This window comes from Crocuta crocuta, unplaced genomic scaffold (assembly GCF_008692635.1).
Source record: "Crocuta crocuta isolate KB4526 unplaced genomic scaffold, BGI_CrCroc_1.0 scaffold10, whole genome shotgun sequence".
In the NCBI taxonomy this organism is placed as follows: Eukaryota; Metazoa; Chordata; class Mammalia; order Carnivora; family Hyaenidae; genus Crocuta; species Crocuta crocuta.
The window spans coordinates 7266486-7292674 of record NW_027527551.1 but is presented as its reverse complement, the minus strand read 5'-3'; the positions used below and the strand labels follow the sequence as shown (position 1 = coordinate 7292674).

At 35.0% G+C, this 26189-nt stretch overlaps 1 protein-coding gene across 6 annotated transcripts in view; it reads right to left on the bottom strand.

Moving 5' to 3' along the window:
* Positions 1-26189, bottom strand: part of SLC38A6 (solute carrier family 38 member 6) — a 72761-nt gene that overhangs the window by 35689 nt on the left and 10883 nt on the right. For 5 of the 6 annotated variants that reach the window (XM_077768978.1, XM_077768962.1, XM_077768964.1 and 2 more), the window contains exons 4-6: positions 21368-21420; positions 18211-18250; positions 6659-6737 (exon numbers count right to left, since the gene is read on the bottom strand). In XM_077768978.1, coding sequence (XP_077625104.1) covers positions 6659-6737; positions 18211-18250; positions 21368-21420 — 172 coding nt within the window. The remainder of the gene's footprint in view (positions 1-6658; positions 6738-18210; positions 18251-21367; positions 21421-26189) is intronic. The other variant, XM_077768969.1, reaches the window with a different exon arrangement.

The following is a 26189-nucleotide window of genomic DNA, read 5'->3' as shown; positions in this document are numbered from 1 at the left end:
TACACTAACAACAAAATATGAAAAAAGAAATATTCCCATTTATGACAGCATCAAAAACAGTAAAATATGTAGGAATAAATTTAACCAAGGAAGTGAAAATTCAGTACACTGAAAACTATAAGACTTTGATAACAGAAATTAAAGACACAAATGGAAAGATACCCTGTATATGTTCATGGATAGGAGAAATTAACTTGGTACAGTGTCCATATTGCCCAACACTATCTATATTTAACGTATTCCCTATCAAGATTTCATTTTTTTAAATGTTTTATTTATTTCTGAGAGAGAGACAGACTGAGCTGGGGAGGGTCAGAGAAAGAGGGAGACACAGAATCTGAAACAGGCTCCAGGCTCTGAGCTGGCTGTCAGCATATAGCCCAATGCAGGGCTCAAACCCACGAATCGTGAGATCACAACCCAAACTGAAGTCGGATGCTTAACTGACTGAGCTACCCAGGCACCCCCCCATCAAGATTTCAATGACACTTTTTACAGAAATAGAACAAACAATCCTAAAATTCGTGTGGAACCACAAAAGATCCCAGATAGCCAAAGCAATCCTGAGGAAAAAAACAAAGCATCAAACTTCTTGATCCCAAACTATGCTACAAAGCTGCTATAGTATTCAAAATAGTATAAATGCCTTAAAAATAGACACATAGACCAACAGAACAAATAAGAGAGCCCAGAAATAACTCTGTGCTCATATAAAGCCAACTAACATTTGACAAGGGAGCCAAGAGTGTTTAATGGGGAAAAAATTTCTTCAATAAATGGTGCTAGGAAAACTGGATAAACACATGCAGAAAAATGAAATGGGACCCCTATCTGATACCACTCACAAAAATTAACTTGAAATAGATTAAAGACTTATGTGTAATATTGGACACCACAAAACTTCTACAAGAAAACATAAGAAAATAACTTCTTGACGTTGGTTTTGGCACTTATTTTTTGTATATGACATCAAAAGTATAGGCAACAAAAGCAAAACTAAGTGGGACTACATCAAACTAAAACACTTCTGAACAGCAAAAGAAACAACAACATGAAGAGTCAATCTATGGAATGAGAAAATATTTGGAAACCGTATCTCTGGTAGGGAGTAGATATCCAAATTACATAAAGAATTCATACACGTCAATAGCAAAAAAGTGAACCCAATTTAAAAATGGGCAGAAGACATGAAGAGACATTTTTCCAAAAAAGACATACAACTGGCCAACAATATATGAAAAGATGCTCAACATCACTAATCATCAAAGAAATACAAGTTAAAAACACAATGAGACATCACCTCACACTTGTTAGTATGGGTATCAAAAAGACAAGAAATAGCAAGTGTTGGTGAGAAAGCAGCGATAAAAGGAATCCTTGTGCACTGTTAGTGAGAATGTGAATTGGTTCAGGCACTGTGGAAAACAGTACAGAAGTTCCTAAGAAAATTAAAAATAGAACTACCATATGATCCAGCAATGCCACTTCTAGGTGATATATCCAAAGGAAATGAAAACAGGATATCGTAAAGATAACAACAGTTCCATATTTATTGCAGCATTTTTCACAATAGCCAAGATATAGAAACAACCTAAGAGTTTGTCAGTGGAAGAATGGATAAAGAAGATGTGTGTGTGTGTGTGTGTGTGTGTGTGTGATATATACCATATGTATACAGTATACAATATATATTATATACATGAAATCATGTAATATTATTCAGCCATGAGAAAGAAGGAGAATCTTACCATTTATGACACTATAGATGGACTCGAGGGCGTTATGCTAAGTGAGATAAGTCAGGCAGAAAAAGATCATTATCATTTATCACTTATATGTATAATCAAAAAAAGCCAAACTCACAGAAACAGAGAATGGTGATTACCAGGGATGGGGCGGCGGGGAGGGCAAGGGAAGTGAAATGTTGGTCAAATGGTACAAACTTGCAGTTAGAGGACGAATAAGTTCTGGGGATCTAATGTACATCCTTTTGATTGTAGTTCATAATAACATATTCCTCAAAGTTGCTAAGAGTAGATCTTAAACAGAATGTGATGGAGGGTTTAGCTAATACTACTGTAGTAATCATACTGCAATACAGAAGTGTGCTGACATGTTGTACTCCTTAAATGTATAAAATATTATAGGTTATTTATATCTCTGTTTAAGAAAAAAGAAAGAAAAGGTTTTCCTCTACATGGGTTTCCACCCCTGGCTTCCGACATGGACTTCATTATTCACTGTGTCTCTTTTGTACACTAGTTTAAGAGGAAGTCCTCTGAAATGTATCTTTCCTGGGTATTGCTGGGTGCCAACAACTTCCCCTTAAAATGAACAAACGAAGGAGCAGCAGCAGAAATAGCACCGCGATCACACCTTTCCCTTTTTCACTCTAATCTCATGTCTTTAGGAAATGCATGTGTCGGAACCTAAAACCTGTGCGCAAGTATTTTTAGCACTAATGCACCCAAAGCCCTGCTGTCTGCATTTGCACATGCCTCTCAATTCTTGTATGCAGGAGGACCTAAGAGTACACATATTAAGAGCACAAAATGATATTGGGCATGTTTATCTTCTCGCCACTCTTGAATTCAAGTATCAAAATGGGAACCTCAAAGTATCTCTCATTGAGGAACACCCGGCCACTAAATTTCTGAAGCCGGCAAAAAGCCCATGGCTCTGTGCCTAAAATCTCCCGCCTTCTAGGACCCAATATCAGACCCAGACCACGGCAGTGTCGGGAGAAAAAAGGGCCAAAGGAGCTCCAAAGCAGATTCCATCTGTCAGTTTTGCGGTTCCTACGTCATGAAGGAGGAGTTGTGCAGAGAGCATATTAATCCTTAGGACCAAAGACTCTTTTCTCTTGCATAAGAATAAAGGAACACTTAAAGTCCTGAACTTTATAACTTTTTACAACTTATATAACTTATTACAACTATATCAGACTGCAATTCACTCATGTCCAGAAGCTACGAGACTGCCCACAGCACTGAACTGTGGGACTGAAGACAGCGTCACCCTCTGCCCGCGGTCCCTCAGAATCACAGTTACGGTATGTTAGCTCAAGAAGAGACCTCAGATTTCATCTGGCTCAACAACTTCATTTTATATGTCTGTAAAAGCAGCACAAAGATGAGAATGACCTTAGTGATAGGAGCAATGAAAATCATCTCCACTCTTCAACTTTGAGTTTATGGTATTTTTCAGCTAACTGCCTCATTTTTCTCAGGATAGTGCTTTCCTTTATACTACCTCCTTCACAGGACTGAATTTTAAGTTCCTGATATAAAAAGAAGTTTATTGCGGCGCCTAGGTGGCTCAGTCAGTTCAGCGTCCAACTCTTGATCTCAATTCAGGTCATGATCTCACGGTTCGTGAGATCGAGCCCCACGGCAGGCTCTGTGCTGATAGCGCAGGATTCTCTCTCCCTCTCTCTCTGGCCCTGCCCTGCTCACGTACACTCTCTCTCAAAATAAAAAATAAACAAAATAAATAAAATTCTATTGCAAAATATAAATTTCTCTATCCCTGGCTTGGCTACTGGTTAAACATTTCCTATTAAGGTACACTAATAAAGCCAACTGCAAATACAGTGCTTTTCTTTATCATTCAACCATAAGGCAATGTAGTAACACATAGTAAAGTTAGTTTAGATTTGATGTGCAAGTCACAGTCAACTGAATTGTGTTTGGCAATGGATACTTTCCAAAGAACAGAGATGATTAAGCTTGAAAATAAAACCCAGCCTGAGAAATACAAACCAGTAAAATGTAATCTCAAAAAGCACATATTAAATAAGTATATTTTATAAATCAAGATTTTAGAAGAATATACTAACCTTAAATTTTTTCCTAAGAGGAAAAAAGCATTATCTAACAGAACCCGTTTTCCTACTGTAATCTAAATATACATTCCTTTAAGCCAAAAGAATTAGAGTAAAAAGTTTTATACTTCCTAGAAAACTTGTTTGATCTGTGGATTTAATCCTATATGATAAAAATGTTCCAAGTATGAAATATAGAGTATAAATCCTTAGCTGTATGGCAAATGCTTTGGCATGCAGATGCTTTTTTCCATATTTTAATGAAAACCAGATTTATTTATAAGTTGCTTTAATTTCATTCTCGAATGGAATGGAACAAGAGTATCATATGTTCTGAATTAGGATCTTACTCACATCCCATATCAATTATGTAACTCAAATGCAAGACAACTTAATTGTGTCAATCATATTCCCCTGACAAGATCATTAAATGTTAACAGAGAGCTTCCAACTTTTAACAGCCATAGATTTTTAAAATATAAATTATTCTATGAAAAATACAGATACCTCATACGAGTTTGGGATTAAGTATTATAGTTTCTGGCTTTTAACAGTAATTTTTGAAATTAGAATATTGTGAACATAAGGTTTCTGTTTGATAACATCTTTTTAAAGGTTTCTGTTTCACAATGATACATCAAATCTCACAGAAAATAAGCACACCTGAAAGATCTTAACTGCAATTTATTGTCAAACCCTAAAATAAAAGCATAAAAGCATATCAATATCCTATTGATCTCAGAAATACTGCTATGTAACTTTAAAAATAACACTGCCCTAGACAGTTATTACCATAACACTTGTTTCTTAATTATTTTACAGCATCAAGCTTTAAAGATTAATGATTTATCTATATTCCAGCCAATTAATATAGTCTCTTATTAATGTTCTTCAAAATTCTGAAGTCCAAAATAAGCAAATGTACACTTCATGTACAACAGAATGAGACTGCCCAAGAGATGTGCAATTTTCTGAAACAGAGATGATACAAACTGGCCACAGTATTTTGATGTATAGCCTTAAAAATCAATTTCTGACATATAAAAATATGACTTTAATCAATTTTACTCTAATACGAGAAAGACAGGAGGTATTATTTTTTAAATAACCAAACCAGCAAAAAAAAAAAAAAAATCCCAACAAAATTACAATTGATTTAAATTGAAGCTATGGTAAAAGTATTGCATTTAGAGAAAGAAGACTTAAATTTTAATAGCAATTCTGTCTTCTACTACTTTAATTATTTCTAAAATTTTATATGCACTTTTATCCCTTCTCTTTCCACAAAGATATATGACAATAAAAAAATGTTAACAGAAGTCACCAAATGCAGGAGCAAGAAAAAGGCAAAACACATGTGACAACTATTAGGATTAACAGTTTATGCAACACATTCCAATTTGACTCTGACCTTCCTGGCAGAAAAAACAGGGCAAATTCACCTTTCACAGAGTTATTATTTTTGAAATTTCTTTATTTTTAATTGAGGGTATATTTGACATACAACATTATGGAATTTCTTCTTTCTCCACATTTACACTATGCTATCAGCTTACAAAAAGTATGTATATATATAATAGCGTATCTGATCATCTCAACAACTTTGTTAAGAAGGCAACACTGGTACCCTCATTAAGCCAAGTGAAGAAATCCAAGGCTCAGAATTAAGTCATATGGCCAAAAGAAGTAAAATTAATTTCCTGAGGTCACTGAATGTCACGTGGTTAGAACACATCTCCTTACTCTTATTCTAACATTCCTGATTCTACTTCTCATTGCCTCGAGTTCTTAGCCCTAAACTATAAAAGAAACTTGTAACATAGAATTTTTTTTAATAATAGAAATTGTCCACAATATTTTCACAGCAATGCAAAAGTGAATATAACATAGCTATTTCTTATAGCAATTGTTCATCAAACTAAGAGCACAAAACGTAAAAGTAACCATATAAAGCTGTAGATAAAGTGAGGCAGTTGTGAACACCAAATGTGATAATGAATGTGGAAACCCTATAAACTGTAATGTACTACACAAAGGCAAGATATTTTCTGATGATGAAAAATCATGCAGGACTTTGATTCCTATTCAGATATGAAGTACACCATACTTCCCTTATAAATATGTATTTGCAGTTGTCTAAGTAGAGGTTTTTCATGGAAGCCAAGTTGCAAAAGCTAAAAAGTTAATTTTGAAACCTTGCCCTTCAGTCCAGAACAAGTCCAAATATTAGAGCAAAACAGCCAAATATTTATATCTAAAAGTCTGATAGGTTTTTGTATTATGGTTTAGAAATTATGTGAAATGACTTGATGACATTTAGAATTTATTCTGTATTTTCATGTTTATTCTTCTCAAAGTTTCTTTTTCTATGCAAGGAAAAATATAATTGTTTTTTCCCATAAAAAGAGATGAGTCATTGGTCTTTAGAACCCAGTATTTTTTAAATAAGGAGAAAGGAAGTATAATGTGGTTTTGTATTGTTTATAATATTGTTAAAAAACAGGAACTGAAATAATTAAATCCCTGCAAATCTTTTATTTTTGCAAACTCTGCTTTAGAATAGAAATCTCACCAGTGTGGTTGTAACTTTATCACTGGGGTTTGCTGAGAAGCGACAGCAGTATTAACCACTCCCCTTCTTTTGTTTAAGACCTTTACCGGCAGGACTTTCCACTAACCCCCATTCCCCACCTCAATTTTTCACTGAAAGAAGAAATTTCTCCTTTCTTCTCCAAGGAACAGTCCCTTCCTGTCTTTGCCTAATACACCATATCATGAATAAATATTTATTGAGTTAATAAATTAATGGACACAACAGGGAATATTTTTTCTTACCCAGTATGGTCGCCTGACAAAAATTCTGCAATAGCAGCAGGAAGCTCTGTTTTAATAATTAAAAGATAAGATGACATAGCTGCAAACAAGATAAAAATAGTTTCTATTAGATTTCTATATTTCTTAACCATTTAAAGAATAATTTGTACAGAAACACAGATGTCCATTAGGGCTTTGACAACATGTGGAAGATTAACTCATATTGCATTATCCCAAAGGTATATACACACCAGGAATGGAGATAAATAACTGTGTAGAGAATAATTGGTAGTTCATTAAAGATGTTTTGTTTACATTTCAAACCCAAGACAAAGTATTTAGGTAAGAGAAAGGGTGTTAATTACAGGCCATTTATAAATGAAAATTTTTTGGATGTTCTGCACACATTCGTATGTTATCAACCCTGTTCAAGCCATCAGAGGTTAGTTTAGCAACAACTGATACAGAAAATGGACTTTAATAAGTAGAAGAGAGAGACCCCCCCCCCCAAAGAAGTCTCATTTCCTTCCTTTCCCTTTCTCTGAATCCCCCCAACACATTATGCATAAGTTATTATAAAATAAAAATAAAATGCATGAGTTACATTTTTAATCGTCCTCTAAAACTGATTAGAAAATATTCAGTGGTAACCACTAAGCATATTAAATGGACAAAACTTACAACTTTTATTCCACTTTATTAACAGAGCTCATCTGTATGATGCAATCAAAGCCCGAAGCTAGCATTATTTCTTACATTTGATCTGACCGCATCCAAGAAAGAACTAGTTTTTATAGCATTTTAATAATGATCCCATTTCTGATGTAGCCATAAAAAAAATCCTATACACCTTCCAACATATATTAGGAAATATTTCAATATGGCTACAGAATATAGAACTCATTTATATGTAAATACTTGAGTTTAAGCTTACATATTTAAGTATATAGAAACCCAGATGATTGGAGTCAGAACTTCAGTTTAACAGAGTAATAATCTCTCTTTCCCCCAGAGATTAAATATTTAAAAAGGGCCAACAAGAATATGTCCAAATAGAATAAAGAGTGTACTCTGTACGCATGTTAATTTTATTACTTATTTATATTTCAGGAAATATTTTACTTTCTCCTTGGACCTACAAAAACTAAGAACACAAATGAATGCCAAGTCTGAATGGTAAAGTTCTAGGGAAAAATTGTTTGAAAGTCTCAAATGTTTAAAAAGAAGAATGCGTTTTTCTCAAACAGCATGTGTAAATGTAGCTGAACTTCTCCACAATTATTACAGTGCTATGTGACCACTTGAGAAAGAAAAAAATGAAATATACTATTTTGAATATAAATTATAAGAAGATAGACAATAATTACACATACAAACACACATACACAATTTTTTTAGTAAAGTAACACACCCATGGCAAAATAAAATTTAGAACAGCTAAGTAAATAACTTCTCAATGAAAATTCGTATATGCATACATTTTCCAGTTTATGACTATTTATTTTCCCCCATTAGGATGGTTGTTGAAGTGTAGCTTTTCCCCCAATAGAAGTACAGGACATATCTTCAAACTCTCTTAGTTTTGGTGCATTGCAATTGATTGTATATGAAAAGGTGTTCTGTATCATTAATTCAAAAGGAAAAAATGCCATCAATTTGGCACAGAACAGAAAGAAGGTTTAGATTAACCTCCTTCACTTAAGGATTTGGGGTCTTGTTTATAATGTTTTATCTATTCCAAAGAATCATAGACATATGGTATGATGTTGAAAATCATGAGCTGAATTTTCTGCAACTGGCGAGCTGCTTAAATATATCTTGCAAGGAAAAAAAAAGACAAAAGTACCTTGAACACAAGGAATGCAGACTTCCTATACAACGTAATTTATTATCTGCCCATCAGTCTTTCTTGCTTGGATTAACCCAACACCACATGCATTTCTAAAGTTTCAGACATTCATCTCCTTCAGTAATTTTCTATTATTTCTTTTAGATCTTTAGCTGTAAAAGCTTCAATGAATATGATATCGTATTTCTTGCTAATATACAATCTGTCATTCTTCCCAGAATTTCTATTAGCCCCTGGCTAATCATTTGATCACTTTTATCCTCTATTGTAGCCTTAACTCTTTGGTTTTCAAATGGGAGTCCTATTTCATTAGATTGTAGTCTGAAGAATCATGTATATTTCAAGAAATATGAACTCACCAAACATATGTTTCTCTCTCAAAAAGAGATCTCAGTATACAAGATATAATCAAACATGCAAATACTGCTTCTTTCTCAGAGAATGATAGTGTTTGTTTTAAGAGCTACAAAACCACAGAGCTCCTGATAGAGAAAAGCCCCTGTGATTAAGCAAGCAAAACAAAGATACTATCCTTTTCAGTGTAGTCATTATTTTTTATTCACCACAAGTAAACTTCCATGCAAGAACTAGCACCTTAACATATCATATATTAATACAGAGAAGAAACCAAATGGACTACCAAATATACATGAACTTGGGAAATACATCTTAGATTCACATAAAAAGGACAACCAGCTCAATAAAATAAAAAAGTTTTAAATATATAATTATCAACAGGAGAGCTCATATATCCATTGTTTATAACCAAAAGGTTCACTAGATCAAACAGCTGCCAGCCACACCTTTTGTCTCATGTCTTCTATTAATGGCATAAGGAAGTGTTTAAAGACTTATCTTAGAGACAGGTCATAAGCAAGAATTTCTAAATGATTTTTGCTGACATCCATACATAGCATAGACTCCTAATACAAGACACACCATGTTGTACTCTAAATTAATAGCTGTAACAGGGTCATCCATTTTAGCCATGACTATAGTTAAGTGATTCTGGCCCCCCACACTACCAAGCCAGAATTGGTGCTAAAAGACATACCTTGATGACAGGTATTCAAGCCATTACAAATCATTTAGTTTTACCACATTACCTAAATAAGTATTTTCTCCTTCATTTTAAACATAACCAATAGAACTCATTCAATGCAAACTGCCCTGGGAAGGAAATTTCAAAAAAATCTGTCAAGCCAAACAAAACACAGAAGCTGAAAGTATTCTTTGAAAACCATGTGGAAAAGCAAGTGTTATATTAAGAAGTGACTAAAATAGGGTAAAATTTGATTAGACAATAGCAAGTAGTAAGCTATTAATACTCGTTGATCTAATCATAAAAGAGGAACACATGAGCTGGAAACACGGATACTGAAGGAAGGAATGCCAGAAACACAGAACAGGGCCAAGAGACCTGTGAGAGAAAAACCATGAGAACAGTGAGCATTTTTGGGTTTTAGATGCCTGTTCCATGCTGGACAGTATTCTAAGTGATTTGCAAGTTATTTCCTCTTTAACTTTTACCACAGAGCTGTGAGGTAGATATTTATTTCACAGATAAAGATATGGAGGCACAAAGAAGTAACTTGCTTAAGATAGTAATGGTAGAAACAGCCAGTCTGGTCTGAGAAATTTGCACTATTAACCATTATGGAAAAGTGCAGGAACGAAGTGAAGAAGAAATCCACCACACCAAAGAAAAAATAAGGGAAGTCTATGAAAAAGACCACTCCCTAGAATTATTTTTTTTCTTCTGTCATGACCATTTCAGTAACAAATTGCTTATGAATGCTGGAGTTCAAAGAAATTAGTTAGAAGTCTTAAAAACACTTATGTTAATTTCACTTTGGCACGTATTTCCAATTTAATTTACTTCGGCTTTGTAGCTGGTTTGGTGAAGCTATTGGTTCAGCTAAGATTCCTCAGACAAGCTAAGAAGTTTCATGAGGGATTCTATTGCACCTACCAGTATGATTCTCATGCATCTACAGCTATTATTGGAATTCACAGGAGAACATTTCCTATTCTCACATATTTGAGATATTAACATCAAACTGAAATGTAAAAATAATAATAATAATAATAATAATAATAATAATAATAATAATAATAAAACAAAACACCAATCCCTCTTCCCAAAAACCCTGTATTCTTCTGGACTGTTCTTCCCAGGACCCCTTTAAAAAAAAAATAAAGCCTCAATTGGAATCTGGGCCTAAGAAATCATTAGTTTGCAAAAATAATTATCCTTTTTGTTAAACTCTTAAAATACACGTATGAAGATAAGATTACATACAGCTATTTTTAAAACAGAATTAGGTTTTCAGCACTTGGAGGAAGTTCAGCAACTTCTTAAAGGATTAGTCAGCCAGCCCTAAACAGATGTACTATGGAAGGAAATAATAAGTTTGCCTTTCTGTCTGAGAGATTCAATTTTACTTCAAACATGTTTTTAGTCATGGATAGCAACTGGTTTATTCTATTTAACATGTTTATCAACCCAGGGTTCCTCCTAAATGTCCAAATGCCACTGAAAATCTATCCCCACTCTAAAGAGTACACAGCACAATCTCTTTTTCTAAAATCCTAAAAAATGTCACTTCTTGAATTTGTACACAAATGGAGATCAAAATATATGGAGATTTTCTCACATAACCCTAAGAAAATCTGTATCTTTATCATTTATCAAGATCTTAAAGTTGAACACAATGGGGCCGAATATTTACTATCCTAAAATTTAAAAACATTTTTTTAAATGATTTCTGAGAGAGAGAGAGAGAGAGAGAGAGAGAGACAGAGACAGCATGAGCAGGGGAGGGTCAGAGAGAGAGGGAGATACAGAATCTGACACAGGCTCCAGGCTCTGAGCTGGCAGTCAGCACAGAGTCCGACTCGGGGCTCGAACCCACGAACCGTGAGATCATGACCTGAGCCGAAGTAGGAGACTTAACTGACTGAGCCACCCAGGGGCCGCTACTATCCTAAAATCTTCTAATTAAACTTCAGTGAGTCATGGGAATAAATGGCACAATGAATACATAATGAATGTATTCAGATATTGTTAACAGCCACATAACAGGACAGATGGTAGGTGCCCTTGTGATGAGCACAACATAATGAATAAACATGTCAAATCACTAAGTTGTACACCTGAAACTAACGTAACATTATGCATCCACTATACTCAAATAATTTAAAAAAAAAGACATTACTAAGAAATACATTACTTTCAAAACCTTTTTAAAGTGACACATTGCTAGTAAGTTTTGTCAGAGGAAGTACTTATGAAAAAAAAACTCCTTCCAAATTTCCTGTATCCCTCCTATTCTAAGGCAGTGCTTCTCAAGAGTTTCTGGACATACTGTTCAGGCTCAGAAAAGCTGCAGGATGTGTACAGATGAGCTGACCAGCAGATGGCGTTGAAACAGCATGCCCAATCCCAGTCTCCCAGGGGACAGCACAAACTAGTACATCTAAAATGACTTCACCATCCTATAAAAACAAAACTACAGGCAGAGAAGAAAAACAAATAGCTTCTAATTTATCTAACATTAAATCATGAATTTTACAAATGCTGAGACTTTGACATTTTTATAGTTCTCAAATGAAAATGATCTTATTTATATACCTTTCTGATGATGAGATTTAGAAATTGTCCTGCTTGAGTACAAAAAAAGGGCTGTGGGGTTTTGTGTAAAACAGATTTCCAAACTGAGGTATTAATCAAGACTGTTGGAGGAAGGTTTGTGAGACTTGTGCCAGACTGGAAACTGTGGATCACTCTAGCACTTTCAGGAAGTTTCAGTTAAGACTACTTAATATTTGGGGTTCTCCTTTAACAATATGTAGCAGTGGTCCAACCTTTAATCTCTTTTAAGGAACTGGGGCTTTAAAGAACTAAGGAAAGAATATGCTAGCCACAGTGGCCCTTCATATTTTATAAAAAGCAAAGTAACGATTTAACATACTGCTTGGAGTCACTCACCTTTCCACACTTTGAGAGAAGTGAGATACAAAACCAGAAAAAACATCAATTACCTTCGCTTTATCATGCATTTCTAGGAGTTCACAGGACTTTCTCCGGCTTGACTAAATTTGGGGTTTACTGTTTGATTTCTAGAAATATTTTAGCCTACTAAGTGGTCTATCTTGAGAGTTGAAATGAATGTGAAACTAACTACTTACTTTGGTTTTTAGGAAAAGAATTTCATAATGCAACAATGCTAGAAGAACTACGTGGAAATTACCACTTATTTGTAAACATTGATTTGCCACTACAGTTCTTACTCCTTTTTTACTAGTAGCCCACAAAATTCAAACCCTAAGCCAGAGTTCTCTTGTTGGTACTAGCATTAAATATTAAAACTTCCAGATGTCTCTTTACTGACTTTGTGCCCCAGCAGCAGTGACTCTAAGTGAATGTCACTCCAGCTCCTGAGGAAATGGCCAGCCAGGGGCTATCACTGGGGCCTATTTCAGGCCCCTAATTCATTAGTGTTGGTTGGAGATCAGGAATTGCCTAGAAGGAGTATTTAATGGAGAGCTCTCCATATTCCAAAGGCAAAGGTTTCCATAAGCTTAGAACAAGAGTACTAAATTTAGTGAGTCAGTTTTTCTATCATAAAGTTTAGAAATTATTCAAAGACACTATCTTTCTCCAATCAATTTGTTAGACTACATCAGTGCCCTGTGACTACTACTTGGTGTCTCTTTGATCCTGGGGGGAAAGAGGTTTTCTGGAAGCTCTAACAGTGAATTCTTTCCAAAAGAAGCTACATACTCATATGTTATGATCCCCTCTTGCCAGTTGGTCAAGTCTCTTCCTCCTAAAGAAGCACCAAGTCAGGCTGCTGGCTTGTCCTTCTCTCTCCGTCTTAATCCTTCCTTTCTTCCTATAATAAATATTACTTATGAAATGTCTACTACGTGCTAGGTACTAAGAACACAAATGAATGAGCAAATTGCTTGTATTTATGTAATAAGGAGAGGCAGGGGATACACTGGATCTGTACTGACACATTCGTGTAACAAATATTGATCAAGAGCAATTCATGATCATTTTGCCTTTAAAGGTCTCTCTTCCATATTTTTTAAAAAAATTTTTTTAATGTTTTATTTATTTCTAGGAGAGATAGAGAGACAGCGTGAGCAGGGGAGGGTCAGAGAGAGAGGGAGTCACAGACTCTGAAACAGGCTCCAGGCTCTGAGCTGGCAGTCAGCACAGAGCCCAACGCGGGGCTCGAACCCATGAACCGCGAGATCATGACCTAAGCGAAAGTTGGACGCTTAACCGACTAAGCCATCCAGACGCCCCTCTCTGTTCCATATTTCTCATCAGGGGCACAGATCCTAAGAAAACTGGAAAGTGTTCAAATGTTACAAAGCATAGAAGAGTTAGGAAGCATTAATCTAAAACATGATTACCTAACCTGAAAATAATAGATTTCAAAACATTTCAACTCTATTTTATGTAAATAAGATCTGGCTCTCAATACTTTCAGCCTATTGATTTTTTAGATCATTCTAATCTACAAATCATTCTATGGGTTTTCAAATTCCTATCATTAACACAGTATATAAAACAGTCTCTCTGAGACAAAATATTAGGCTAAGTAGAACTTTTAAAACTCAACAAATATTATTTATTGAGTTCCTCAACCAGAAACTAGGTCAAGTTAGGGAAACAAATGAAAACACATAGTTCCTATCCCCAAGGAGTTTAAAAAATCCTCAACATTAGTATTTTCATAGTTCAAACACTTCCTATATCACAGCAGAAAGAGTGAAGTCTCTAGAAGTAGAGAGAGTGGAGTCCCAGCTTTATTAAGGGCTAAGTGTAAGCAAGTTATTTATTCCCTCTACGCACTGACCTCTTCCTCTGTAAAAAGAGGATAACATCATCTCCCTTGAAGAGTTGCTGTAAGTACAACTAAAATGTATCATAAAATGTCTGGCCCAGATAGAGTCCATTATCTCCATTTTCCAGTTCTAAACTATCAAGGCAAAAACATAGCCATTTTTACTAATATTAACCATCCTATTAGCAAATGGTATTGGAATGATATTACATGCAGATGGGCACGTAAGAAGTACAAATATTCAATCTGATGCTATATACTTCATATCATCTTACAAATATCTGACATATTTCTAATTGATAAAGAAAAAGGCAAAATCCATTTTGAAGAAATAGCATTAAATAAGTCATATGGACAACATAGTAGGAGCCCCCCAGGTAAGTGTGCTGGGCTTCTCAAGCATACATAGTCTAGTAAGTACTTGTTAAGGACTTCCACAGAACCAACTTGCACCAATCAAAAAATTTCTTCTTTAAAAATGTACCCATATGGGGTGCCTGGGTGGCCCAGTCAGTTAAGCATCCGACTCGGTTTCGGCTCAGGTCACAATCTCTCTGTTCAGTTGGTGAGTTTGAGCCCTGCATTGTGCTTCGGCTGACAGTTCGGAGCCTGCTTGGGATTCTCACTCCCCCTTTCCCCAGGTCAGGCGTGCACACGTGTTCTCTCTCTCTCAAAATAAATAAATAAATAAATGTAAAAAAAAAAAAATCTTAAAAAAAAAAAGGCAAAACTAATTCATAAGACTAGAGTCCCTAGACTTTTTAACCTCAGAGGCTCAGCAGCTGCCCTGACAGGTAGTTGAAAAACTGAGACTCTCTTTTTCTGACAACAGCATCCATGAAAGCTTTTAGAGAGATAGTTCCAGATTTGTTAGAGATACCTAAGAAAAGACCAAATCATCTTTTGAACCAAGTATAACCCTCCTACTGAACTTACCTGTAATAAAAATATTTCAATACTCTGGAGGAGCTAACATGCCCTCCCAAAGTGCCGAATTTGAATTTTGGAATAAGAAGGAACCTTAATAAGTTGCCGGTTTCCCATCCAATTCCCACAGCAATTTAACTAAGGAAACTGAAGTCAAGAGAGTGAGGGAAGGGACTTCCCCAAGACACATGGCTATCCAATGGCAAAGACTGGAGCACAGAATCCAGGGCACCTGACTTCCAACCCAGTGATCTGCTCACAAGAACAAGCTTCTTCTATTATAACAAAGGAAGGATGTATGCATATCTGGTAAAACAATAGAAAACCCCTCTGAAAATATGTTTCAGTTATTACTTAGTGGGCTCTCAATAAATAAACTTGTAGCCAGTGTGAGGAAAATCATGAGGATATCATTCTAAAAACTAAATGAGCATTATCAGCTTTGTTGAATTTGAGGGACATTAAAAATTGCTGTGACTGACTCTCAGTTGCTTTTTTCTAAAAAAAAGGTTCTAATGTAAAAGAAGTAGGAAATCAACATATTTAGGGTTGAGAAAATTAATGATTTATCTGCTACCAGATATAGGAATCCTTTCTAGGACATTCTTTTTCGAGAACATTTTTCTTTTAATTTCACATTCAGCTTTTCAAATATCTAAAGCTAGTGAGCGGTCTAGCTCACTATTCCTTTTTCTCTTTTTCTTGATAAAGTATATCTAGAATATTATAAAGGACCTGGACATAGCTCAAACAAATAATATTCAGCTCTATTCAGTACAACAAAGGTCTATCAAACCTCAGGTATTGTGCTAGGTTCTGGGAGTACAAAAGGAATGAGAGCTAGTCCTTGCCCTGGAAGAGCTTATAATATAGTGAGGCAGGGGTGCCTGGGTGGCTCATTTTGACTACAGCACAAGGAATGATCTCGAAGTTCATGGGTTTGAGCTCCACATTGTTCTCTGTGCTGACAGCTCAGAGCCTGGAGCCTGCTTCAGGCTTCCCACTTGCACTCCCACTCCCACTGCTTCCCACTTGCACTCTGTCTCCCTCTCCCTCAAAAATAAAGATAAAAAAAAAATATATATAATATATATATAATATATATGTATATATTATATATTATATATGTATATATTATATATTATATATATNCTAATAAGAAATGTTAAAATATATCGTGTACAGTAATAGATACAAAGTGAGAGAGCAAGGAAAGGATCAAAATGAAGGATATCCAGAATATAACAGTGGGCATTTTGGCAGAGTCACAAATTTAGATCCAAATTCCTGGATTGAAAATTCTACATAAAATGCCAAGCAATAGTCAACCTAATCTAAACAAAATGTGATGGTTCTTAGTAATCAGATAGAATAATGAGGGACAGAAAATATTAAAATATACTCATATGAGATATTATATGAGATGTGAGATATTATAAGTGCACATTTAAGCAATACATATTTGCTAAAATAAATTATTCCAAGGCAGATCTTAAAATCAATAGCATTATACAGATTCGTGAAGGAAGAGGCTGGTTACTGACTTCCAGTAAAGTGGTGTGGGTTAGAAAGAGTACGCCATCCAAGAAAGCATTCTTCTCATTCGATAACATTGTTTTTCCATGAAAATTCAAGGAATTAAAACATGAATGTTCAGGATTTCCAAAACAATGGCAAGAACAATTTATTACTGGAATGTTAACTTTTTCCTTGACCAAGAAACCCATTAAAGACAGAATTTGGTTGAATAATACTTAAAGTAAAATAGCTCATATCTCTTGAGAATCAGAGTTGAACTTTATTAAAGTTGTCATTGTTAAACTATTTTGAACTGTGACACGTAAGAAATAAGATTAAAATTTCCTCTGAACATACAGTCTTGTGTAAAGTCCAAAATGCAGGTCAACCTTCCCTGTGTATTATTTTCCTTTAAACTAACAGCATTTATTTAGCACACCAGTCAATGGTAAAAGAAAATTAAGACATTGTTCAGCACTATGTAACTTCTTTACAACATATACAACCATGATTCCCATATTTTGGATTGAAATATTTAATACATTTAGTCAGTAACTATCCATAATTAACAGTAATTTTCATTTCTACAAGGTTCTCGATATTGGGATCTTTTTTTTAAAGTTTATTTATTTATTTTGAGAGAGACAGATACAGTATGAATGGCGGAGTGGCAAAGAGAGAGAGAGGGACAGAGAGAATCCCAAGCAGGTTCTGAGCTGTCAGCCCAGAGCCTGACACGAGGCTTGAACTCCGGAACCATGATGGTATGACCTGAGCCAAAACTGAGCGTCAGATGCTTAACCAACTGAGCCACCCAGGTGCCCCAATATTGGGATCTTTTTTAATGAAAACAAGATACAAGGTAAATGTGAGAATGGTTATTTGTTTCAGGTTTCTTTTTTTTAAATTTTTAAATTTCTTGGTTATAAGAGGACATTGCTTGTCTACCCTGGATTGTTCACAGCCCAAAAACGTCACTTCTAAAGGAATATCTGCCAATGGGGTACGTAAGACCAAAGTAGAGGGAAAATATTTTAGAATCATCTGGAGAGTTTTTCCAAACTGTGCCTTACCACTATCGTGACTAACAGAAAATCAATGCTTTAGAGGTGTGCTGCAGACATAATAACAAGATTGAAATCAAAGTTTACCTGGAACTAAATTTAGAAGCTATTGTCCCCTAAGGCCTGCTAATAAAAAGGATCTGAGAGACAGACAGACAGAGAGAGAGAGAGAGAGAGAGAGAGAGAGAGAGAGAGAGTGAGAGAGAAAGGAGGATAACACTGAGGGTTTCTGAAGACCCCTATCTCTCCAGAATTCAGGATCCCAGCTAGACCTGTAGTCAAACAATAAACAAAATGAAGAAATCATTTCCACCACATTTATGCATAAGCAGTTCACTTTCAATTGCTTACCTCCAATATTCTGAATTATGATGGTGCCTGCTACTACCATCTATGAAAGAACAAAGGTATTCAGAAGATGAAAGAAATAATAGAAAAGGATCAGTATTTTATAAAATCCAATAACTATTACTAAAATACAGATGCAGAAGTCGAGTGAAGAGCTATTGGAAAAGAATACATTTTGTCAGCCATTTGTAATACATAAAATGAATTATCATCACATAAAAAGCCTTTCTTTAACAGTTCCAGGGTTACTATAAAGAATGCTTTTGAAAATTTTCTTGGCAGTCATTTTTAAACGGTTAAAAGTGTTAAAGAGCTAGTAACTGGTGGTTATCAAAGTACCAAAAAATTGAAATTAAATCTATCTGATCTCATTCTCCCCTTTTCACTGCCTTAGTAGGTAGAATGTGACCTTGCGTCAGGAGGTAGACTGTGATAGCTGGAGATGTGTTGTGCCGGTGCTGTTTGCATAAAAGGAAATGATTCCGTCTTCTGGGCAGGTCAGCATGGCATACATCAAGCCTTTGAACCTCCTGTCTCAGGGAGAGTCTAGAGTGGAACACTCTCGAGCCCACATATCCCAAACCTGAAATTCTAAGCAAACTATTTCAAACTCAATAATCTGGAGCGGACTTAGTGTAAGACAACAGAAGGTTGTTAAGAACCCCTCCCCTTTCAAAATGGGGCAGTTGCCACTCAGCTATGGCCAGTTGGCATGTGAGAATGCGGATCCAATGGAGCTAGATCTTCTACATTCCCTTAATTTTTCAAAGAAAGTCAGAAACTGAATTCTTCCAGAATTTCATAACTCTTAGTTGGCAATCAGTTACACATTAAAAACTTTAAGCCAAACAAAATATGCCTAAGGACTAAGTTTGGCTTGTAGGCTTGATGGCTTGTGATTCTGAGATTCCTGGGAAACTCTAGACCCTTTATCCATTCTTGGTAATCAGATGTCCTCAGAGCAAATGATTAAATGTTCTGCTTCCACTTGTGCCTTTCAATCACATAAATGCTGGTGGGTCTGTACCCCCAGTGTATGTTCAGAGTGGACTACCTATCTAGGATCATTCAGTTCATGGATGGGGAACAGATCACCTTTCAGACTAACCTCTACTAGGAATTTCATCAGTGGCATAGCATTTGGTTATCCTGCAAACTCTAGAGGAATTGGGGTTCGCAGAGGAGGGTTAATGATCGGTGTCTTTGAAGATGTAGTAATCACCACTTTAACATTCCCAGAAGAAACTCTATATACCCACCCATTCAAAAATTAGTTATAAAACCACACAGTTATTTGTGAAAAGACTGTTGTGAACTTTTGCACACTATCTTTCATATGCAATTTGTAACTATTGTCACTCTACATGAAATGTGGATTTCTACTAATATATTTCAAAAACACAGTATCAACTTATTCATGATTATCTTTCCATTTTTGGCTGCATTTAAGCACTTAAGATCTAGAAAGTCAGTATGTCTGTCTACCTATCTAGGTCTTCAGTGCCTAGTATAGTGCATGGCAGATGGTATTTACTCAATGAATATGTGTTTGGTGAGTAAATAAATGGATTTATAGACAATTTTAAAAATCTTTCTGAAAAGTTCAAAAAACTTAAAAATATTTAATTCTCAGAGCAATGTTATCTTATGTCATATCCATATCTGTGTCATATCTGGAAAGAAGGAAATAGGAAAGTTTCAACCCAATTGTGGAAGTGGAAAGGAAATATTAAAAAAGCAAAAGACAATTCCTCATTTAGAGAATTCTCTATGCACCTGCCTACTTAGAACTGAGTGCGTACATCAATAATCATGCAACTATCTAGAGTTTTAGGAAAAGGGGATTCTCAATAGTAAATGCTTTTTTAGATTCTCCTGCTATTCAAGGAATGCAGGAAATACTAGTGTGAAATAACAGTGATGATGCCTAGAGTCATATTTATAGATCATATTAAATTAATGAGAGTTTTCTTATATAAGTAACATTTTCTTCTTCCTTGGTTAAACTGGATGCATGAAACTGACCATAACTACAGCAAACATCTTGATCTTCAGGAAACAGAAACTGTTACCAGGATGATTACCAAAACCCTTTACCTGCAAGTAACATATTCTCCATTTTGTTCAAGTTTCAGGTTATTAAGACAAGGTCCAACCCACAAGGCTACATAGCATGATTTAGATATTCCCTTCTGTAATTTTAAGAACAAAGTTAATATGAATGTAAATCCAAGATTTTTCCCCCCTGTTACATAGCTAGATCTTTTTCCTCCCATTTTCACTTCTTAGAGTCAGTTTGGCCGTCTATAGATACTGTATCCTTTAAGATTACCAACAAAATAAACAAGCAAAAAATATAAACAACAGATTGATAATGGAAAGAAAAAGGCCTATTTGCAACCAACATGAAAATAGATTTTAGAAATATGATAGGTCTTCAGAAACAAAGTACTACAGCACAAACAAAAATATGTTAACTCCTGATTACCTGTGGAAGACGACATTGTTTTCTCTACCTCTCAATCTGGTTTAATATGCCTATCACAAATCAATTCCCCACTAATACTGCTGTTATTTCTATTATTCTGAGGAGGAAAAACAGTTGATTTAGAATCTGAAGTTCTACGATGTAATACTAGCGTTAAGTAAGTGTGGACAAATAGGCCCCTGCATTTCTCTCGGCATTAATTTCCTCACCTATAAAAGAGGGGAGAGCTAGATAATCTTTTAGCATTGTTCAGCTTGTAAATAATATAATCTAATTATCAGTTTTATAGTCATGCTATAATTTTAACTCTACGCTTTTTTCCATGTGTTTATGAAGATGTACCCAGTTAATATAATCAAAATTAATTTTAAATATACTTAAAACAGGCCATTGTTATAATTTTAAAATTATTCAAGTCACTGCTCCCCTTCATTAGGGTAAAAAACTAGATTTAAGTGTTAAATTTATTGATGCATTTTCCAGAAGGGCATAGAGAAAGATTTCTTCTCTCTCTCTCTCTTCCTGTTCACATCATTCTGTCTTTCTTCACTTTATTTCCTTTTATTCCCCTGAATTTCTTTCTCTTCGACATACTTGTCTCTTTTAATTAGAAATGGAAGGGAAAAAATGCCTGTATGGATTTTGGAGACAGTAAGGCGGGAAAAACATTACCTTTCCAGGTAATCCAAATGCAAAGAGTCCAAGATCTTCGTAAGATGTCACAGCTGTGAAGAGAGATTATCATTTTTTTTACTTTTACACAAAATTATTTGTATGCCAACTCCTAAAGGGCAGGAAGCTATTCTACTACCTTACAGCTACTGGATGGTCATGCCAAGTTTAAAGCAGAAGTAATCACTTCTGAGGGAAACTTTTGAGGACTTATGGTCTCTGAGGATGGAGTCTTCTTAGAGTAGGTAAAGCTTGGCAAATCCCAAGGTTATCTAACCACCTTCCAGGCTGCATTAGTTCAAATGCACTAATTACTCAAGAAGAACCCCACTTCTCGGAGGGGCGCCTGGGTAACTCGGTGGGTTAAGTATCTGACTTCAGCTCAGGTTGTGATCTCACAGTTTGGGATTTGAGCCCTGCGTCAGGCTCTGTGCTGTGAGCCCAGAGCCTGCTTTGGATCCTCTGTCTTCCTCTCTTCTCTCTGCCCCTCCCTCCCCTCAAAAATAAAATAAACACACAAAAGGGAAGAACCACCTCACTTTTCCCTAAACAGTATTTGCATACTACACTATCCAAGAGTAGGTTTTCCCTGGCAATCATCTCTGAAAATTGCATATGTAAATAAGGTTAAAGTATGAAAGTTCTATCATACTTTCCAAGACCTTCAACTTTTCCTTACCCATCATTAGTGGGGCATCCACTTTCTCTTTTCATTATAAAATGGTATGAAATTACATTTTCAGTCCACATGTTCAAGAAATGTGGTCACAGAAAAGATGAAAATTAAATGTCTCATAAAAGAACCAGATTTGTCCTTAGCCTATACAGCTTCAAGTTCTAAGCAATGACACTACCAGTAAAAATAAGAGAACTAAAAACATTTGTGTAATCCTATAGTTTGAAAAGTGCTTAATTCTATAGTGCTTACACTAAACAGAAGCAGACTGACAGATAGTAAGGTTTGGTACAGCAACATCTCCTATTGAGTCAAAGACATGATTCATCTTTTTTTTTTTTTTTAATTTATTTTGAGAGAGAGAGCATGAGCTGGGGAGGGGTAGAGAGAGAGGGAGGGAGAATCCCAGGCAGGCCCCACAAGTCTTCTTTTAATTATCACTAACAAAAAGCTCCACTGTACTTTCATAAATGAAGACCACCAGGGATGTAAAGTTAAGTGTTTTAAAAGCCATATACGGTTTTTACATGTTATAACTACAAAGGCAGAAAGAAAACAGAAGTGTTGAAAAAAATATACTGATTAAGAACAAAAACTTCAACATTTTTAAGTGCAATATTTAAAATTTTAACTTTAATCTATTATCAGANGTTTTTTTTTTTTTTTTAGTGTCTTTTAAGACTGCTGAACACAGTGAACAAAGACCATGTAGTTTTGAATTTTGGATATATAATGTGTATAAGTAGGAACTTTTATGTTTTAACAATGAAAGACTTCTACAATAATTTCACAGGGGTAGATTGTGGATATATATTACAACATAAAAATTAAAAAGCAGAGTTACAATTTTTCCTCCTATGTGAAATGCCAAAACTCTTTTTTCTACATACACATATTCTAAAGTGTATGTCATAACAAAAATTAGTAATTATTTTTACCAATAAATCTTTACTAGTTTGTTTTAATTTTCCTAAACAAATTATTAAAATTTTTATAATATTGATAGTATTATTCCTTAAATTTAAAATTCTAAAGTCTAGGTATATATATATTAAACCAGAAACATAATCTAAATGTTAGCTTCTATCTAATTTGACATTGAGAAGGTAATTTGGTTCAATATTGTGTGTATGTAAACCAAGTCTCCAGAAGGCCTTTGATCTGTACTGAAGCATGAGATTAAAGGAACATTGGTGTTCAATTTTAGCATCCTTCTTTTATATTACAGTTAAAATTATCCGTTCTTTCTTAAGAAAAACATCCCTTCTAAGAACTTAAAGCAAGGAGGATTTTCAGTGTCACAAATGGGAATATATTGAATAACTTGCTTTTAGAACAACCTATGTAGAGTTTCTCAGTCAATGAGCAAGTTATCAAGAGGATACTGATCCAAAAGTTTAACTAAGGTTTGTTTTATTTTGGAACAGCAGAAAACAAGCATACATTATATATTAGTAAACATGAAAAGCAAATAACTTTCCCATAAGCAAAAGTCATAACACTGAAAGATTCCAAAAAGAATTGGTATTTCAATTACCTAAATAAATAAAACATTTCTTAATTTTAAATTAGAACACCTTTATTACAGAAAATATAATCAAGCTGATAGCTTAATAAAGATAAATGGACTGCAACTTCTGACGGCAGTGGCATACATTTCAGCAATCTCAAACTTGCTCTCTATTACTTTCTAGTTTTATAAAAATATCTCTACAGCAAACTCCCAAATTCAGAGTGAAAAACATTTAGACGTCTAAAAGGAAACTGAGTACAATATTCAAATCCTCACTCTATCTTTCAAATCAGCATGTCTGGCTAGCCATTCAGTTGTGTCACTGTCGTCATACTTCTTTCATGTTGCAAAAATTGGAAGCATTTTCCCATGTCTAAGACATCACGGATATGAATAATGGCTTCTGGATTAACATTGAGGCTTTACTAAAATATGTACACAGTCAGCCAACTGTTTTATCTCTACATATTCTCTTTTTGGTGGTTTTCTGGATCATCTTAACATTTTAACCAAAACGACCCTAGTGAAATATTTTTTGACATTCTGTTCTGGCATTTGGGCAGATAAAATGCTGATTACAGTGTAAATTGGTCTGACCTTTGGAATACAGTTTGAGCAATGGACCTTTAAAATATGACATTTGACCCCTTAGAGTTTGCATTTTAGGAAATAACACTAAAGTAAGACAAAACATTATATGCAAAGTTTACACTGAAAAACAACAAACAAGCAGAAAAAAACACCAACGACCTAAATGTTCAACAATGGTAAATGGTTAAACTATAGTAGGTATACCTGATCGAGTAATATGTAGCCATTTAAAAAAAACTATGTTTCTAACACCAAAAATGTCAATTGTTGACTGAAAAAATTGGATTAGAATATGATCCATAAAGTAAAAAAACATAAAAAGAGAGGGATGAATTATAAACTGATAACAATGACTGTGTAGTATTCTTTGTCTTTCTTTTTTAGGGAGCATTCAAATATTCTACAATGGCTATAATGGAGAGGTCAACTTTAAAAACCATACCCCCCCTGGAATAGTTCCATTTTCTCCACTAAATATCTGATAGGGTTTTTTTAAGCTGCAACTTTTAATTTCTCTGGTGTTTAGTAATTTAATTAACATTTGGTCTACAAATAAGGGATATTTTTCTGCTCTTTCATATGATCAATGTTTTAATATCTTATTTATAAAGTGAAAATGTTTTTAAGAGATATCAAAATAAGATGTGGTAATGACCAGTCACGTTAGTAGCATATTCCTACAAAACAGGAATAACATTAATTATAAAAATTATAAAATTAATTCAGTCTTTTACAGGAAACCATATAAGCTGTACTTGGCATGATCCTCCTTAAGTAAATAACTGAAAGCAGTCATTAGCAATCTATTTTAGGAAATTATTTTTTGATATTAAAGAAATCAATGCTATGTTTTGAGGAGGCAGAAAGGCTGTAAATCTTAACAAGTAAATTGGGGGAAAATTTCTTTAATGTACCATCAAGGCACACTTTAGAGCTATTTTGGCTAGACCAAGAGTATGGCCTCCACACGAATCATTTGGAAAGCTGCTTCCCATAAAGTCATGGAATATTTCCAGCTAGTTACTTCAGTGTTCTGTCTGCTTTGCATTTTTTCCTCAATGAAATAGGACAATTAATAAACTCTGGTTACAGTACAAAGCCCAAGTTTCAGCAGCAGCAATATTATCTTTGGATCTGGATTGAGGAACATGAGTTATTCAAATACAGTTCAACTTTCAGAAAGTTGGCCATTTGCAACGCACTTATTATTTTGAAATTCTTTTCTTTCTTGTGCTTTCCATCATTTTCCACTCACCTTTTTTCTCCCTAATAGTGTTGTGGAGGTCATTCATTTACTACTAGGTGTCTACTATGCAACTGTATCAACTACTTCTTTTTTTTTTCTTATTGTTTATCTTTGAAAGAGACAGAGAATGAGGGAGAGCAGGAGTGCACACGTGAGTGAGAGAGGGGCAGAGAGAAGGAGAGAGAGAGAATCCTAAGCAGGCTCCATGCTGTTAATGCAGAGCCCAATGTGGGGTTCCATGTCATGAACCTTAAGATTATGACCTGAGCTGAAATCAAGAGTCGGCCGCTTAACCAACTGAGCCACCTCAGTGCCCCTGTATCACTACTTCTGATCTTTCTGAAGAGGAAGTTAGGGGACTATGTTCTCTTTCCCAGTGGGCTCTCGGAAGGACCAAAATCCTCTTTGGAAGCAACGATAAGTGAATCCCAAGATCTTCCTGAACTCTTTTCAAGCACCTCAGTTGCTTCTCACGGGCTCAGCAAAAACTCCAAATTCCTTAGGTGTGACTCTTCAGTTCCATTTTCTCTTTTGTATCTCATGCACAAGTAATAGTAAACTATTTTTGGTATCTTGAATAAAATATGTAGTATGTGCCTTTGTATATGAAATATTCTCTCTTGCTTTGTCTCCTAGTCAAATTCCTTTTCAGCTCAGTCCTTCAGGAATATTTACTGACCCTCAACCCCCAAACCAGACAAAACAAATCACTCCCTCCTCGGAGCTATCACTGTATCTAGCCCATATTCATTTATTTTTCTTATTTTGAGAGACAGCAAGCATGAGTAGGGCAAGC